At 37.1% G+C, this 16,642-nt stretch overlaps 1 protein-coding gene across 1 annotated transcript in view; it reads left to right on the top strand.

Annotated features, from left to right (window-relative positions):
* Nucleotides 1-16,642, top strand: part of pde8a (phosphodiesterase 8A) — a 100,804-nt gene that overhangs the window by 60,313 nt on the left and 23,849 nt on the right. The window contains exons 3-12 of the mRNA XM_033990614.2: nucleotides 265-455; nucleotides 3,282-3,338; nucleotides 5,059-5,113; nucleotides 8,691-8,779; nucleotides 11,318-11,396; nucleotides 12,716-12,856; nucleotides 14,284-14,372; nucleotides 14,471-14,522; nucleotides 14,592-14,634; nucleotides 16,247-16,324. Coding sequence (XP_033846505.1) covers nucleotides 265-455; nucleotides 3,282-3,338; nucleotides 5,059-5,113; nucleotides 8,691-8,779; nucleotides 11,318-11,396; nucleotides 12,716-12,856; nucleotides 14,284-14,372; nucleotides 14,471-14,522; nucleotides 14,592-14,634; nucleotides 16,247-16,324 — 874 coding nt within the window. The remainder of the gene's footprint in view (nucleotides 1-264; nucleotides 456-3,281; nucleotides 3,339-5,058; nucleotides 5,114-8,690; nucleotides 8,780-11,317; nucleotides 11,397-12,715; nucleotides 12,857-14,283; nucleotides 14,373-14,470; nucleotides 14,523-14,591; nucleotides 14,635-16,246; nucleotides 16,325-16,642) is intronic.

Genomic DNA, 16,642 nt, shown 5'->3' with positions numbered 1-16,642 from the left:
AGCGACACTGTCACCATGAGTAGATTTTAGTATCAGTTGACATTTCTGTTCTCTGAGGTTGAGGATTTAAATACACCAACTTACCGACACCTTGGACTCTAACCCACAACCTTTTGGCTCTTTACGCTTTTTTTTTTAGTTATGTTTTGATAAGCCTGAATCATTCTTAATAAACCATTTATTTTTCTCTTAACTCATTAAGTTAATAGTTCAGTTACGTGTTACTCTTCTTTTGACTTCCTCGTTCTTTTTTCTGTGTTGCAGGTACTTTTAGTTTTTGCCAAAGAAGACAGTCAGAGTAATGGCTTCTGCTGGGCGTGTGAGAAGGCGGGCTTTCGCTTCAGCTTGGCGCGTACAGTGGAGTCGGCTCGTGAATGTTTCGTGGAGAAGCAGCACGACCTCGTCATCATCGACCACAGACAGACCAGACACTTGGACGCAGAAGCGCTGTGCCGGTGAGGCGCCTGACACCTGCCTTTATAAAAAACTATACATGAAGAACTTTTAATTATTTGTGTTTAATTTTATAATATTTATCCATCTATCCATGTCGCCTACTGTTTTTAAAAAGGAACAGCATTCACATCTGAACTCGGGTTGCCAGTGTCTTAACCTGTATATACAAATAAAATACCAAATTATAACATAAACAAGTTCTCCATCATGTCCAATGTTTTTGTAATTAAGAGTAAGTCAGCATTACAACTGCTTTATGCCTCAGGTACAAAAAAACAGGTGGATTTAAATTTAAAATCTTACATAACGTCCCTTTAACCGTGTGCCTGTTAAAATGACTACACTCGAGTGGAGCTTTGCTTAATACAGCGGCTGCAGCCAGACTCTCTTGAATGCCCATTGTGGTGTAAATCATGTGACTTATGGTGAGTGCCAGGCAACTGGTAACTGGGATATTTCCCACCTCCGACTTGTAAAAATGCTCTGGAACGCTGCTCAAACTGGTAATTCCTACTTGTGACCTGGGATATGGTCAATGAACTCCCGCTTTACAACATGAGTTACATACATTTGATACAGGTTATATCCAACAATATCCTGTTAATTAAAATGTTTAAGAGGTTCTTATAAGCATCAGCCATATTGTTTACATACGAGTTAATTCTGCTGGAACACTGAGGTCAGAACTTGTAACGTTCAAGTGGGAAATAACCCAATAAACCATCACCCAGTTGCCAGGAACACAGCATAAGAACTGTACAATGTCTGAGAGTTGTGTATTTTCTCTATTTAATATAATATACATGATAACATTTGTCACACACACGGATGCTGAGCAGTTGGAGGTGGAGTGGGTGGGACAGAGTAGACGGCATGTTCAGTGTTTGAACATAGAGCAGCATTAAACATAAGTATCACTGGTTTATAATATAATAATAGATCATGAAAATCCCACTTCTAATGTCCACCCTACAGTCACTCTACAATACAACCTCTGCCTTTGCTTTATATATGGAAAGTTCAGCTCTTTCCCTCTCTCTCCCCCTCTCTCCCCTGATCCTCTGCTTCAGCCATGTCTATGAGAAATGAGCAGCCTGCCCGTGTTCTCTCTATCTTTAGCCTGTGCCCAAACCAAAAACACACTCACACACATTCATTTGGGACGGCGCTGCGCGTGGATGTTAACCCTATTCATTTTGGACGGTCCATATGTTACTTGTACTCACGGCTGAACTAAAGGCCCTTTATGACCAATGGCCTGACTCAAAACCACAGCTCCATGAGTGGCTCCTCTCACTGCATTCTTTCAGAGGATTGGGCCTGGTCACGGAGCTGCACCACAGGGCTCAGTCTGCTCCCTGGGACTTTTGAATGAGTGGGCTGCTTATGTAAAACGTGAGCTTGTTGTGGTAGTTAGGATTATTTTGCAGTTAGAGGTGGGAGATAATCAAAAAAACTGATGATATTGCAACAGGCTCTGTGCACAGCATCACGCTAGATAGCTAACTGTCTCAAAGCTAACAGTCACTTTTATTAAAAACATAATTGAAAACATAAAATAAACAATTATTTATAATTAGCTAATTAGCATTAGCGTTAGCATTGAGACACAAACATGTCTCTTTCTAAACACAGAAGTGTCCTCTGATGAACTATTAATTTTATTTGTGTAGTATTTAACATGTCAGTGACATCCACCCACAGCTCTCTCTCCACTGCCTTAACTTTAAATATTTATACATTTTAACATGACTCGGCAAAAACCTCCATAGAGATATAGTTGAACAGGAAGAAGTGATGCTAACAGTGAGGTTAAGTTATGCACAGAGCCTATTGTTTTTTGGAGATTTGCAAAATCTGAATATTGAGTGCATTGTCTATAGTTAAAACTATTAAAGATTACCTCAAAAACAAACATCTGGTGACAGCTTCCAAACAAGGAAATAATGCATTTCCTTGTATTTTGTGGGTAATTATACGGTGTATTCACTTTGTGTGAATACAACATATAATTACCAAGATATTTATTGAATGTTTTTATATGCAATGTTTTTATGACGGTAGAGTCCAATTACAATTTTGATTTTAATTACACTTCCTGTGTAATAATATATATATATATATATATGTCAATTGAGCCAGATCACAAATTGCTTTTACTTCCTTTTAATGCTTTTTTTTTTTTTTTGCAGAGTTACAAATCCTTGTCATTATGCCAAGTAAATGTCAAAGGTCCTATATTACGCAAAACTGATTCTTGTGAGCTTTAAGCTGAGTTGGAATGTTGTTACCTCATCAAAAACATACCTGGAGTTGTGTTTTGTTTCATTCACACGTTTGAGTAATCCTTTATTATTAGTCTCTTTACATCTCCAAAGCTGAAAATGTTCTGTTCCACCTTGTGATGTCATGAAGTGTCACCTTTTAACTTTTAATTGGTCAAGATTGGCAATCCCATGGCTGAAATTATCCAAATGAATCTAGTGAAGGTTTATGGAGTTGCTACATGACATCACAAGGTGTTTTCAGTTTGAAAGAAGAACTCTAAATGTTCAGGGTCTGTGTGTTGAACATGTGTGAATGAAACAAAACACAACTCCAGGTCTGAGGAAACAACATTATAACAGATTAAAAATGGTGTAATATGGGCCCTTTAAGCTAAAAATGTGCTGTGCTTTGAACTGACCAGAAGTGGGGCACACGATGGGCCTCTATGCACTGGAAAAACTGACTGTATAATATATAATGGACATATTGATTGATGCAAAAGCTTTTTCCATCTTTCGCTCACTTCAATAATGTTGTTTTTGTGTGTTTGCTTTCAGGGCAATCAGATCGGTCATCTCTTCAGAAAACACTGTGATAGTTGCTGTTGTGAAAAGGTACGTACACGCAGGCTAGCTCAAAATATGTACATATTTACTGGCTAAACTTTATTTATCTGTGATTTAAATAAGTTTTCAGTATAACAAATTTTGTATTAACATAAGCAATACATAATTTGTCCAGATAAACTACGTACAGTCTCTGCCCATTTTTACATACGACAAAAAACCTCACTGTTAGCGTCACTACTTCCTGTCCAGTTTTATCCATATGAGGTTTTTGCAGAGTCACGCTAATATTTAAAGATCAGGCAGTGAACAGGGCGCTGCAGGTGGACGTCACTGACAACATGTTAAAAATTACACACACAAAAAAAAAAAGACTATTCCAGTTGTGAACGCTTATGTATTTAGAGAGAGAGATGTTTGTGCCTCAATGCTAACGCTAATGCTGATTTTCTGACATAATAAGTATTAAAACAACACTACAAATTGAAGTATTCTACACATAAAATAATTGGGTAGTGTTTATTTTAATTAATTTGAATTGTTTATTGTCTTTTTTCAGATTTTAATAAAAGTGACTGTTAGCTTTCAGACACAGTCGGCTAGCTAGCATGCACAGAGCCTATTGTCACATATGAATTACAATAATGATTTGATTAATTACAATGAAGTTTTTGTGACCTCTGTTACTGGCCACGTGAATGTTCCCAGTGAATTGCAGTCAGATACTAGAATAATGACATAACCCCATAATAAAATGTGAGTTACATTCATCCAAAAAATGTGAACCTCAAAAACACCTGAGAATATGTGTTATATAATCAATGGATTAAATATAAGACAAAATACAATACATTTTAAAATTACCGTACTATTTTAATCTTTAACATTTTTGCTTTTACTTTTGTCTTTGCCGCATTCGTTTTTTAAATATATTTCCTTGTCAAACCTGCTCAGGTGTGGACAGTCAGAAAGAAACCAGATTACTCAGATGACATTTGAATAACCTGATAACTTCAGAAATCAGATAAAGATCACATTTTTGGTTTGCATCATAGACTGGATAAAAAAGTGAAGTGAGTGTGACGTCACCCTTCAGCATTCAGCTCCAGTCAAATGAAGGTCACCGAGGCTAGCAGGTTTAGGGGTCAATTTGGAGCAGAGTTCCCTATTTGGAATTCTGGCCACGAGTATCATAGCAACCAAAGAGCGAATCCGGAGCGAGGCTGTTGAAGGTAACGCTCCTTCCTGTCCGCACCGCTGGCTTAGCAGGGAGCGGACACTTGGCAACACTGTCAATCAAACTTGTTGCTAATGCTAGTGGGAGCGATCTCTGGGAAAGAAGACGTCTGATTTGTCTGTTTTTAATGTTCATATCTTGATTTACAGACACAATAGTTCAGTTAAAAAAAAACAGGATCATGTAGAGCGGGTTCATACAAACGTTTTAAGACCAAAATGATGAGCTTAACAGCAGCAGTTAAAGAGAGAGGGGACATAGTTTTTCAATGTAAAGTGAATTGGAGCCAGAGTTGATGGAGTCAGAAGCACGCCCATTAGCATTTCCAATTTGGAACGTGGCGGCTAGCACGTTAGCTATGTCCACTGTTATGGCAAAGGTAAATAAAGCCATAACACCACATAGTCACTGCTCATGTAGCTTCCTGTCTTTTATTATTTTGTAATTTAACTTTAATAACATGTGGTTAGTCTAATTTTTGATGGCTCTAATATGAAATTCATATTATGCATAATTTTCTTCTCTCTTTAGGCCAGACAGGGAGGAAGCCTCTGTGATGCCCCTCATCAATGCTGGCTTCAACAGGGTGAGTTTGTCCTGTTTTATTATTAAACTCTTTGGCTTTTGAAAGTGAGGTAACTTGTGTAGAGCACTTTGAGAGGGATAATCTTTTACTCACATTAGAGTGAAATCCAGGCAGGGTTTATTAATAACACAGAACAAAGCTTTGGCGGCACATTTGGGATAAACCCCAAACAATGTTCAATGAGGTGCAAAAGGTTTTAACTCCAAAGTGAAAGGCACTTTACCTGATTTTTGCCGTCTTTAAAGCTCCTATATTACCGAAAATTGTCTCTTGTGACATTTAAGCCATGTTATAATGTTACCTCATCAAAAACATACCTGGAGTTTTGCGTCATTCACACATGTTCGAGTAACACTTTTTTATTAGTCTGTCTACATCTCGTAAGCTCAAAATGCGACGTTCCACCTTGTGATGTCATGTAGTGGTAGTTTTCATTTTAACAGCTACTATTTACATTTAGTTCAATAGAGATCGGCAATTCCAGGACTGAAATTATCCAAATGATTCTAGAGAAGGTGTGTGGAGTTTAAAAACACAGTGGAGCGCTTCCTGTATTACCACACGATGACATCACAAGGTGGAACAGAGTGTTTTCAGTTTGAGAGAAGAGCTAATATCCAGGGTTTGTGCGTTGAACGTGTGTGAATGAAACAAAAACACAACTCCAGGTCTGTTTGTGATGACGAAACAACATTATAATATAGATCAGAAAACAGCATAATACGGGCCCTTTAAATGTGAAAAACAGAGCTACTTCATTTTTGCAAAGGTCTAAAGTTATTCCTCACTTACCTTACGCATTTCCAGCATTCTAATTATCCACCACGATGAGTTTATAAGCACTTTTGACAACTTTCAGAAACCGTAGCTTTGCCGTCACAGTGAAGTTAACCACAACTAGCATGCTAACAACGCACTTCTTGAATCTCGGACAATAAAATGCTTTCTAATTAAAAGCAGACAGTACACAGCAGACCTATTTTGAGTACAAGAGCTGCTTATACAACACTGGAGCAAGAACAAAATTGGCTCAAATACACATGGAAAAATTTAGTGCAGGTGCTTCTAAAGTCTAAATCATTTTTTTTAACAAACTGTAATCAAAACTGTTATTATGACCACTGTATGTTATTAATACCAGACCAGAGATGCATCCAGCTTTTTCAGTTCCTATACCGATATCGATACTTTGAGTCTAAGTGTATTGCTGGGTTTCAGATGACATCACAACATTCTATTGGCCAATCATATTTTACACAGACGGGGGCAGCTGAAATGAATATTATGCAAATGCAGATTTCTGTTTGGTGGGTCTAGTCACTTAGGTAAATTCACAAAAGTTGAACCTGATAATTTCTATTTTAGATATTTCATGGCAAACTACAGTGTAATAAATAGGGAAAACTGTCTCCCCCCCCAATCTGGGAGTATGACATCATCACATTTTAGAATATGAACGCCACCGATACACACTGGGAATGGCATTTCCCCCCCAAAAAAACACAGTTAACTTGCTCTAAAATTGATCCAAGTGTATTATGTAATTGTTATTTATACTGAACAGCTTTGTGTAAATAAAAGTTTAAACATTATGAGAGCAGAACAGTAGAAAGTCTATTGTAATAGCCGCATTACATTGAGTTAAAGGTCGAACTGGGATATCAAATCCAGACAAATTTCCTGGATCGCATCGATATCCGTTCCCAGTATTGTATCGGTATCGCATCCGCACACTAGACTGGACTATCAACAGCTCCAGAAGAGTGAACAGTCAAAGTGTAAGAGTAGCAGTTATTTTTAGATCAGTTTTAGTAAGTTAGACTTCAGTTGACACTTCAGTTGACGTGGGGGGTGGAAAAAAAACACAGAACTGTCTGAAATATTTACGCTGCTTTTCAAATGGTTTAAGTAAGATATACTAAGATATTGACCACAAATAATATCCAATCAAATGTATTTATAAACCAAAACCAAGTGTTAAGCAGACGGTATTAGAGTAGAATAAAAATCTGCTTATTCACCTTATTCATCCCTGTCCACTTTTGCCTCTAAACGCTCCAAACTATTCTTTTCAATGGTAAATTTGGGAAAAGTTTCTCCTTAAAAATTCGATATAAAGTAATGCTGATTTGTGTAAAATGATCAGTATTCATGTGACCAACAAGTCGACACTTATCACCTATTCTCTGGAGGATTTAAACAGCTCTGTAGTCCCTCGGCAACTTCCGGTATGAGATGAATATTATAGATTACATTAGCTTCCATGGCAACAGTGGTCTTATTTCATTTATACAGAAAATATTGTTACTTTTGCTGTACATGTGTTTGTGTACAACAGTGCTGTACAAATAAATAAACTTGCCTTTGTCTCATGGTGATAAACAAAGTAATCCAAAGTGTTTTACTGAATAAGAAAGACTTTAAAATCACACGTAATTCTATAATTTGAAGTTCACTGAGAAACTTAGAATTATGGCATTTATTGTTTTGGAGATGTACAAATCAGACTATAAAGTTGAAAGTCTATTAAAAGCCTACAAAAACAACTGATTGAAAATTAAAAAAATAAACAAAACTATAAAATATATTTCAAATAAAACTGGAACGTGGAAATTCTTCAATCCATTCATGTTTTGTGGGATTCTTGAACCTCGACCCAGACTTTAACAGGACAATCTGCGGGTTTTTGCACATATAGGATCGTTTATTAGCTATAATATTGTCTGGATGTTGACATCTTGATAATTCTCCCAAAAATTATTTTACTACGGCCTGTTCAGCACTTCGGTCAACTGACTTTGTTTTTAAATTTGCTCTAGAAATAAAGTTTCATTTGACCTGAAAAATATGTTCCTCAAAACCAGTGGTGGAAGAAGTAGTTTTGTTTGTAAGTGAAAATACAGATACCGTAGCAAAAAAAAAAAACAATACTCGAGTGAAAGTAAAAGTATCACATGGAAAAATAGTAGAAGTATTAAAGTACCCATTTAAAAGCGTACTTGAAGAGTAAAAAGTAAAAGTATTTTCAGGTCTTATAAGTGATTTTGATGGAGATTTGAGGTGAATTTTGTTCAGTAGAAACAACTGATATATATATTTTTTTTAGCTGTTTATATTTGTATATTTTTGTCGCCTTCAAAATAAACCCTCAGCCTTTTCAGCAGGTCTCACACAATAATAAAAAATACTTTTACTTTTCAGTGCAGTTCAAAAATGTAGTGGAGTAGAAAGTACAGATATCTGCTCTCAAATGTAGTGAAGTAAAAGTAAAGTATCAACTTCCAAGTAAAGTACAGATACATAAGTGTATATTTAATCACAGTATTTTACTATTTTTACTTTGTTACTTTCCATCGCTGCTCAAAACACATCCTCACAAGAACCAAACGAGCAATTCCACGTTAACGATTTCCCACTATATTTCTGACGTGTAACGGGACCAGCGTGATCCCAAACTATTGCACCTACTCGAAAAGCACAGTCTTTCTCCAGGCTCATGAGGGGGGTAAGATGTGACTAACCTTGTAACGAGGCTCCTTTGTCTAATTGTTGTTGTGTCGTTAACCTTTGACCCCAGAGATACGTGGAAAATGCCAATATGATGGCCTGCTATAACGAGCTGCTGCAGTTGGAGCACGGCGAGGTCCGAGCGCAGTTCAAACTAAGGTATGTGCCCGTTTTGAAATCATGGAAAAGTTCACGTATTATAAACTGTTGTAAAAGATAAAAAAGTATATATTTAAATGTGTGTATTGCTGGATTTCAGGTGACATCGCAACATTCTATCGGCCAATAATAATTAATACAGATCAGTTAATGTGTATTTCTGTTGTAATACAGTGAGTTCTTGGGTTCAGTCACTAATAAAAATGATCTGGTTCAACATTTGTGGATTTACCTTTTAAATATTTCATGGCAAAGTACAATCTTATCAATGAAAAGTTAAAATAATTAGTTGTATGATTGTGTAAAAATCTGTTGTCATTTTTTCTCATTAGTCTGCTCAAAATGACAAAAACGAGACACTAAAGACAAACTGAAGACGGGCTTTTCGATATCAAACTGATATCGATATCTGGGGAAACCTACCGATATATCGTCATGTTCCTAGGCCTGGCGTGATAACATTTTGAGAGCGATATATTCCCGGAGAAAAAATATAAATGATAAACGATAATACTGAAATGAATTTATACCACTAAAGCAGAATTATCACAAAAACTATTCTAAATGTACACAATTGTTAAAAAAAAAGAAAAAAAAGAAAAAGAGAATGAATGCTGTTGTTGTGTTCTTGGGCAAGATACTTAACCCATCTTGCCCCAGTGTCTTATATACAGTGGTGTATGAATGTGTGTGTGTGTGAATGAGTGAGTGGTTCCTTCATATAAAGAGCTTTTGAGTCACTTGAAGGTGGAAAAGTGTTAAATAAAATAAATAAAAATATGACCATTTACCCGAATTAGTAGCTTAAGTAGTTAGTTTGTGTCTTTAATGAGTAATTTATTTAACCCAGCGCTCAAATCTTTACATAGTACAGAAAAATTGCAAAAAGTTCCGCATTAGTAACAAAGAAAAAGTCCACATGATAAATACTGACCCCAAATAACATTGGTCCATCTGTCATATATTGGACTATAAGACTATAATGACAGGCCCATCCTTATCTCTTTTTGTTTACATGAGACTCTGGATGTATCTTGTATTAACAGTAACCAAACAATTGCTCACTATAATTTACGAAGCTGTAGATAAAATGGGAACGACTTTCTAAGTACCAAATCAGTGACAGTATTGCTGGAAACAAATGGCTTATTGCAGAACTAGGAATCATAATTCAGTCAAATGATGCACACAGTTCACTATACTGATAATACACGATGATAAAAACAATAATGCAAGTTCATCGGTCTTATGTTTGCCTCCAGAAGCTTTAAATACGTTTGACTATGCCTTTAATTAAGTAACATCTAAGTCAAGTGTCTTTCAAACGTTTCACACCAAGTACCACCAGATCTAAACCAGGTCTAAAAGTGGACTACATCATTTCCACTGTGGTTCTAAACAACAAATTATCCAAAGAAGGACAAAAAAAAAAGACTTGGCTCTCAAAGTATCACAAGATCTAAACCAGGTCTATAACAGGACTATTCCAGGTCTGTAACAGGACTATTCCAGGTCTATAACAGGACTATTCCAGGTCTATAACAGGACTATTCCAGGTCTATAACAGGACTATTCCAGGTCTATAACAGGACTATTCCAGGTCTATAACAGGACTATTCCAGGTCTATAACAGGACTATTCCAGGTCTATAACAGGACTATTCCAGGTCTATAACAAGACTATTCCAGGTCTAATCCAGATCTAAAACAGGTCTATAACAGGACTATTCCAGGTCTACAACAGGACTATTCCAGGTCTATAACAGGACTATTCCAGGTTTAATTTAGGACTAAACCAGGTCTAAAACTGGGTCTACATAATTTCCACTGTGGTTCTAAACAAAAGCTTATCTAAAGGAGGACAAAATAGTGGATAAATTGAACTCTAAACTAAACTCTAACTAGAATAAATGAAAGTTTGAGACCACAGTTTGAGAAGCCCTGATCTAAAGCCCACCACACTCTACACTATAATTTGCACAAGTCTGAAAAATCCTGCAGTGTGTGGCGGGCTTAAGTTGTATCTTTCACTCTTTGTACTTGGGGACTAAAATGGGATTTATATAAAATTCCAGCCACACGTACTGCATAGTATACCTGTATTTCTCTTATTACTGCCATGAAACTAAACTACCACAGCAATAATAAAAAAAAAAAACTAAAAAAAAAACACTTTCTTTAGACAATAGAATGTGGTTTTCAAAATTAAATAGTGGCCTTATATCTGTGTACTTATATCTGTGTACTTATATGTGTGTACTCCCTCAGTGGTCCATGGGTGTGTACTAGTCTATGTGTCTTATACTTGTTCTAATACAGCTCAAGATCATTCTAAAGCTTTTCAGGAAAGTTTCATTTCTGTCCTGTGAATGGGACTTTATAGTGTCAATACTTTCTCAAATGAGTGTCTAGTTTTGATACTAGTTTTATTATCGATTAGTATTTCATTTTCAGTGCTTTAGACAAGCCCAGTCTGTACTATTTCCCTGCAGATAAAAACATGTTCAAATTGAATAACTGATTTCATTGTCTTGTTCAGGGCTGGGAACGCTCTTTTCACAGCGTTGGAACAGAGCCAAGAGGCCATAGAAATCACATCTGAGGATCAAGTCATTCAGGTCAGATTAAAAATACAGTTTGTTCCATGTATTGATGAATTGATTTTGTATTGATTTTTGTTTTTCCTGGCTCGCCTCGTGCGCTCTGTGTGTCTCCGCTGTGTGCACGCTCATGTCTTGTGATCCCAGTTCTGAATGGGGCTTTTCTATAGACTTCAAAGCACCATGGACATAAACATTTGACTTAAATAAGCTTTCCTTCTTTAGCTGATGCTTGTTCTTTCAAGTTCTGGCTTGTGTTTTTGAGACTCCTTCTTTCCCTTTGGCTTCTCATTTCCACGAAGACCTCACTAAGTTCGCGGTATCCTAACCTGCTAGGATTTTGAGATTGTTCCGAGAATTCTGACTTTATAATAAATAGCTTTGATTAGCATTAGCAATGATTCAACCTAACCTTTTAATTATACCCCTAAGCCATTTTTTGAGTAGTTACTAATTTATTAAGCGTGAATCATTCTTGAAAAAAATGTGTTTGTTGTGAATTAAGTCTTTGTGGTTTATTAAAGGGCCCGTATTACGCCATTTTGTGATCTCTTATGATGTTTCTTCATCACAAACAGACCTGGAGTTGTGTTTTGTTTCATTCACACATGTTTAACACACAAACGCATATTTAGGCTGAGCTCTTCTCTCAAACAGGAAACACTCTGTTCCACCTTGTGATGTCATGTGGTAACAGGGGTGGTTTTATGTGAGGTTTGAGGGGGCACAAGAATGGTCAAAGCACCACCATAGCTCCCCCAAAAGATTTTTTTTCCCCACTTTCATAGCACATCCAATCTCGACTAAAAATGTTCAAAATGAGACTCCAATAAAAAAATAATTCAGCGCTTGTTTAAAACCGTGACGCAAACATGGTAGGCGGGTGGGTGGTACGCTCCATTGTTAAAAGGTTTTAAATTAACATGTCACGTGAGCACCCACATTGAAGACCTTAGCAACTCCTTGGCTCCTCCAACCAAAAATGTCTGATGCCACCTCTGTGCGGTAATACAGAGGTATCCACTGTGTTTTTAAACTCCGTGCACCTTCACTAGAATCATTTGGATAATTTCAGTTGTTGAATTTCTAATCCACTGAACTAAAGGTAAAATGTAGCCGTTAACTTGAAAACTACCGCTTCATGGCATCACAAGGTGGAACAGAGCGTTTTGAGCTTTGGAGATGTAAACAGACTAATAATAAAGGGTTACTCAAACATGTGTTAATGAAACAAAACTATAATTTATATTTTCAAGATCTATTATCCCACTAAATGAAATCAAAATCATAAAAATCTGTCATATGTACTTTGATTTGTCCTGCTTTGTCTTTGGCAGTATGTGAACCCGGCCTACGAGTCTATAATGGGCTACCAACAGGGGGAGCTGATAGGAAAAGAAATCATAGAAGTGCCTAAAAGTGAGAAGAATAAGCCTGATCTCCTTGAAACGATAAACTCCTGCATACGCAAAGGCAAGGTAAGGAAAAAGACTGTCCACTCCACTCTACAGAATGTGTCAGAGTGAGTACGTATCCTGGTTTCTGGGGTATTTGGAGTGATTCGTGCATGTTTGAGCCATCTTTAATCGCGTTTTGTGCCAATCACTCTTTAATTATATTTTCTTAATCGGTGATATTGTAGGATTTGGTAGCAGCATTGCAGTCATTTTGGTACAAATGAAAACTAATCCATTGCTCTCTAGTGTGATGTGCAGCTCTCCATTGAAGGTGCTGGCTCTTTGTTGTGATGACATTTACGGCGATGTCAGCTCCCATTGGGCACCACAGTTTTCTAAGTTGTTTTAGATGAAAATTGCCCTTTTAAACTGTGGAAATTATAACCTAATGATCCACAGGCGTCATAGATTATAACTCTAGAGCAGACACACAAGCACAATATTCCTTCTTTAATGCAATGCAAGAGTTTTTTGAGTTGTGAATATATTTTGGGGAGCTATTTAGTTGTGCACAAATTACATGGATGTACATGTCTGACATATTTATTTTATGAAAAGGGATACTCAGAAATGGGTATACAAAGCTGTTCTGTGGTTATTATTGGGGTAATTAATAGATACATAACACATTTGGATCAGTTTTGAAATAATTGCTGCTGTAGTACCGAAATCCAACTGAAAAAGCATCCCCATCAAAAATTGTACTGTTTGAAAATGGTGGACTTGAACTAGGTTAAAATACTGTGGTTCTTATTGTTCAAGGTGGGGATGGGCTGTAAGGGTTAGCAATGCCAACTTCAAATCATGTTTTTGGCAAGAGGCTGGATTAACATGGTGAATATACAGAGGAGGGACTGTCAGTGTATGGGCAGAAGGTCAGAGGAACACCAAAGACGAGATTTATGGCTGTAGTGAAAGGGGATGCTAGGTCAGTTGGTGTGAGAGAAAAGTATGAAGCAGATGGGGTTTGTTAATAGCATGTGACTGGCAGGCCACCAAAAACAAATACAGCTTTAAGATTTCAAAATGATAGTGTTTGATACAGCCTGCCAGCCAATTGTTTTTGTCAGAGGAGTCTGTATAATCTCACTACACAGATCCTAAAGGTCAGGTGCAGACAGGTGCCAGTGGGACAGGCCCAGCAGGAGGGGGGCGTTTTAAGATGGGTCAATGGGAGCGGGACATGAAACAGGGACCCCAGGAGCGCTCCCCGGGTTTAAAGGCTGCAGCACTGACCTCTGTGTGGACACTGACTGGAGATTATAGCCACAAACTGCAGTGCTCAGTCCTCTTCATGTGCTGAACACTACTGCTGTGTTCGGCAGGGACATTTTCATTACTATGTTTTATGTTGAAAAGTGAGATGAATGAGAATGTAACAGAGCTATTACACAGTGGGGTCGTTTGTACATTATGTTCTATGACTGAGCCTCGTGTCTGTGCTGCAGGAGTGGCAGGGGATTTACTATGCCAAAAAGAAGAATGGAGACAGCATTCAACAAAATGTGAAGATCACTCCTGTGATTGGACAGGGAGGGTGAGTGACCCTGGCCTCTGGTGCCTCTGCAGAGGAACTGGAATAATCTCATAATTAAACCATTATGAGTTTCACTAACACGTTTTTTTTCTTTGCAGTAAAATTAGACACTATGTGTCTATCAACAGGCCTTTAAATGATAATAATAAGGTGGGTTCACTGAAGAAACATTAATGACTTAATAATAGAGCAGCAAACTAATTTTTTTCCTTCCTCCAGAGTGAAAAACCCAGTGAACGAGTGCAGGCGGAGTCTCAAACAGGTGAGAGTTTTACATGCACCAAATGAAAATAAAACATTCAGATCTGTCTCCCTTCTGTGATATGGATTAAACCAACAGCCTAGTTTATAAACTCAAATTAGTAAAACAAACTACAAGTTGATCCCAAAATACAACTTGGCGTTAACCACTGAATGCTGCAAATCTCTGTTAAGTCTTTGGCCCAGACACAACACAGCCTCATATCTGCTGTTTGTTCAGGGGTAAAGTTCTACTATTCTCAGGGTTAGGTTTGTTAGCGGGGTTTTTGGAGTAACTTTCAGGAGGCTCATGGGCCTTAGCTGCTTTCTTTAATCACGATCCAGTTTCTTAAATAAATGAACTTCATGACGTCCTGATGTGCTTTATCTTTATGAGAGACGGCAGCTTTTGTGGAGTCTTTTTTTACTCTGTTCAAACTTTTGACTGTGAAAGCAAAAAAATCACTTTGCAGGACAATTGTATCACAGCTCATTGTTCAGCTTTTATTTCACGTAAAGTTGACCAAGTTGCTACATTCATCGTTGTTGCCTTGGGTGACGTCACACTCACTTAGTCCACTTCTGTATACAGTCTGTGGTTACTACTCATACTGTATTAACTTTTTCCTAATGTTTATACAATTACATTTCATTTTCTTTTTCCCCCTATTTTGAAGTGTGAGTATTTATTTTTTGTTTCAAGCTGATTCATCCATCCATCAAGTTTTTTTTTGTTTGTTTTTTTAAACCTTATTCTTATCTACTTGAAACTAAACCAAAAAATTGTCAAGCCAAAAATAGAAAAATAAAACACAAAATTGAACATACGAAATTAAACTGTACTAGCACTTTTTGCAAGCAGGGGTGTACCAAATTCTGGGCCCTGGGTACAAATTATCTTGGTGGACACATTTGCATTACAGACTTTGCGAGGGCCCCCTCTCTGCATAGGGCCCCCCAGTCCGACGCCTCCGCTCGCTAACAGTTTTGAGAGCTTTTCCTAGCACTATACCACACCCCCTTTTCCAATGTTGCATCACACAGTTCAAGAACAGCAAGATCAAATCAAACATTCATAAATAAATATTGGAAAACTCCAGTCGACAGAAGCCATATTTGTATATTATCTTTTCAGTGTAAGCTTCTGCAACCCCATGTCGACCTCTTTATGACCTTTATGCAGTGATGGAATGAAGTAAAAGTGGTATTTGTACTTTCTACTCCACTACATTTTTGAACTGAACTGAAAAGTGAAAGTATTTTATTATTGTCTGAGACCTGCTGAAAAGTCTGAGGGGTTTATTTTTTATTTATGTTCATATTTTGCGCAAACAAAAATATAAAACGTCAAAAAAATAAAAATAAAATTCAGCACAAATCTTTATCAGAATCACTACATTTGAAGCTTGATTAGACCTCAAAATATGCACAGAAGTACATTTTTAAGCAGGTACTTTAATACTTTTACCTAAGTAGGTTTTTTCATATGATGTTTACTTTTACTTGTGTATTTTTGTGCTCCAGTATCTGTACTTTTACTTAGTACTTCTTCCACTACTGCCTTTTGTCAGTTCTGTTGCATTTCTACCTTGAATGTGTTTTTTGTGGCTAATGCGACGCCATCTCCTCCCCAGACATCCAATCCAGCAAACATAAAGACCGCAGGAAAGGCTCACTGGACGTCAGATCCACAACGTCACGAGGGAGCGACGGTGAGGCGGAAGGGACAAATTTCACGGAAAAATTACTCCATCCAAACCTCTCCTGGTTCATGAGGTGTTGATTGGATGTCTATAGGGCTGTCATTAGCGGCTAACGATGGAGAACATACGTAAACAAATCTCAACTTGAGTAACAAACCCATTCAAAAGCACATACACAAAGTAAAAAAAAAAAGTTTGAAAAGTTGACCCTGTTTAAATATATGATGTCGTCTTTTTCCTTTTTAATTCATTTATCTTGATTCAACTTGATTTTAAGATCATCAATTTAAAATATACACATAAACTTTTACATCATATATTTACATA

The sequence above is a fragment of the Periophthalmus magnuspinnatus genome, chromosome 3 (assembly GCF_009829125.3).
Source record: "Periophthalmus magnuspinnatus isolate fPerMag1 chromosome 3, fPerMag1.2.pri, whole genome shotgun sequence".
NCBI classification, from domain to species: Eukaryota; Metazoa; Chordata; class Actinopteri; order Gobiiformes; family Gobiidae; genus Periophthalmus; species Periophthalmus magnuspinnatus.
Note: the sequence above shows the minus strand (reverse complement) of the source record. Positions and strands in the feature narration are given on the sequence as shown.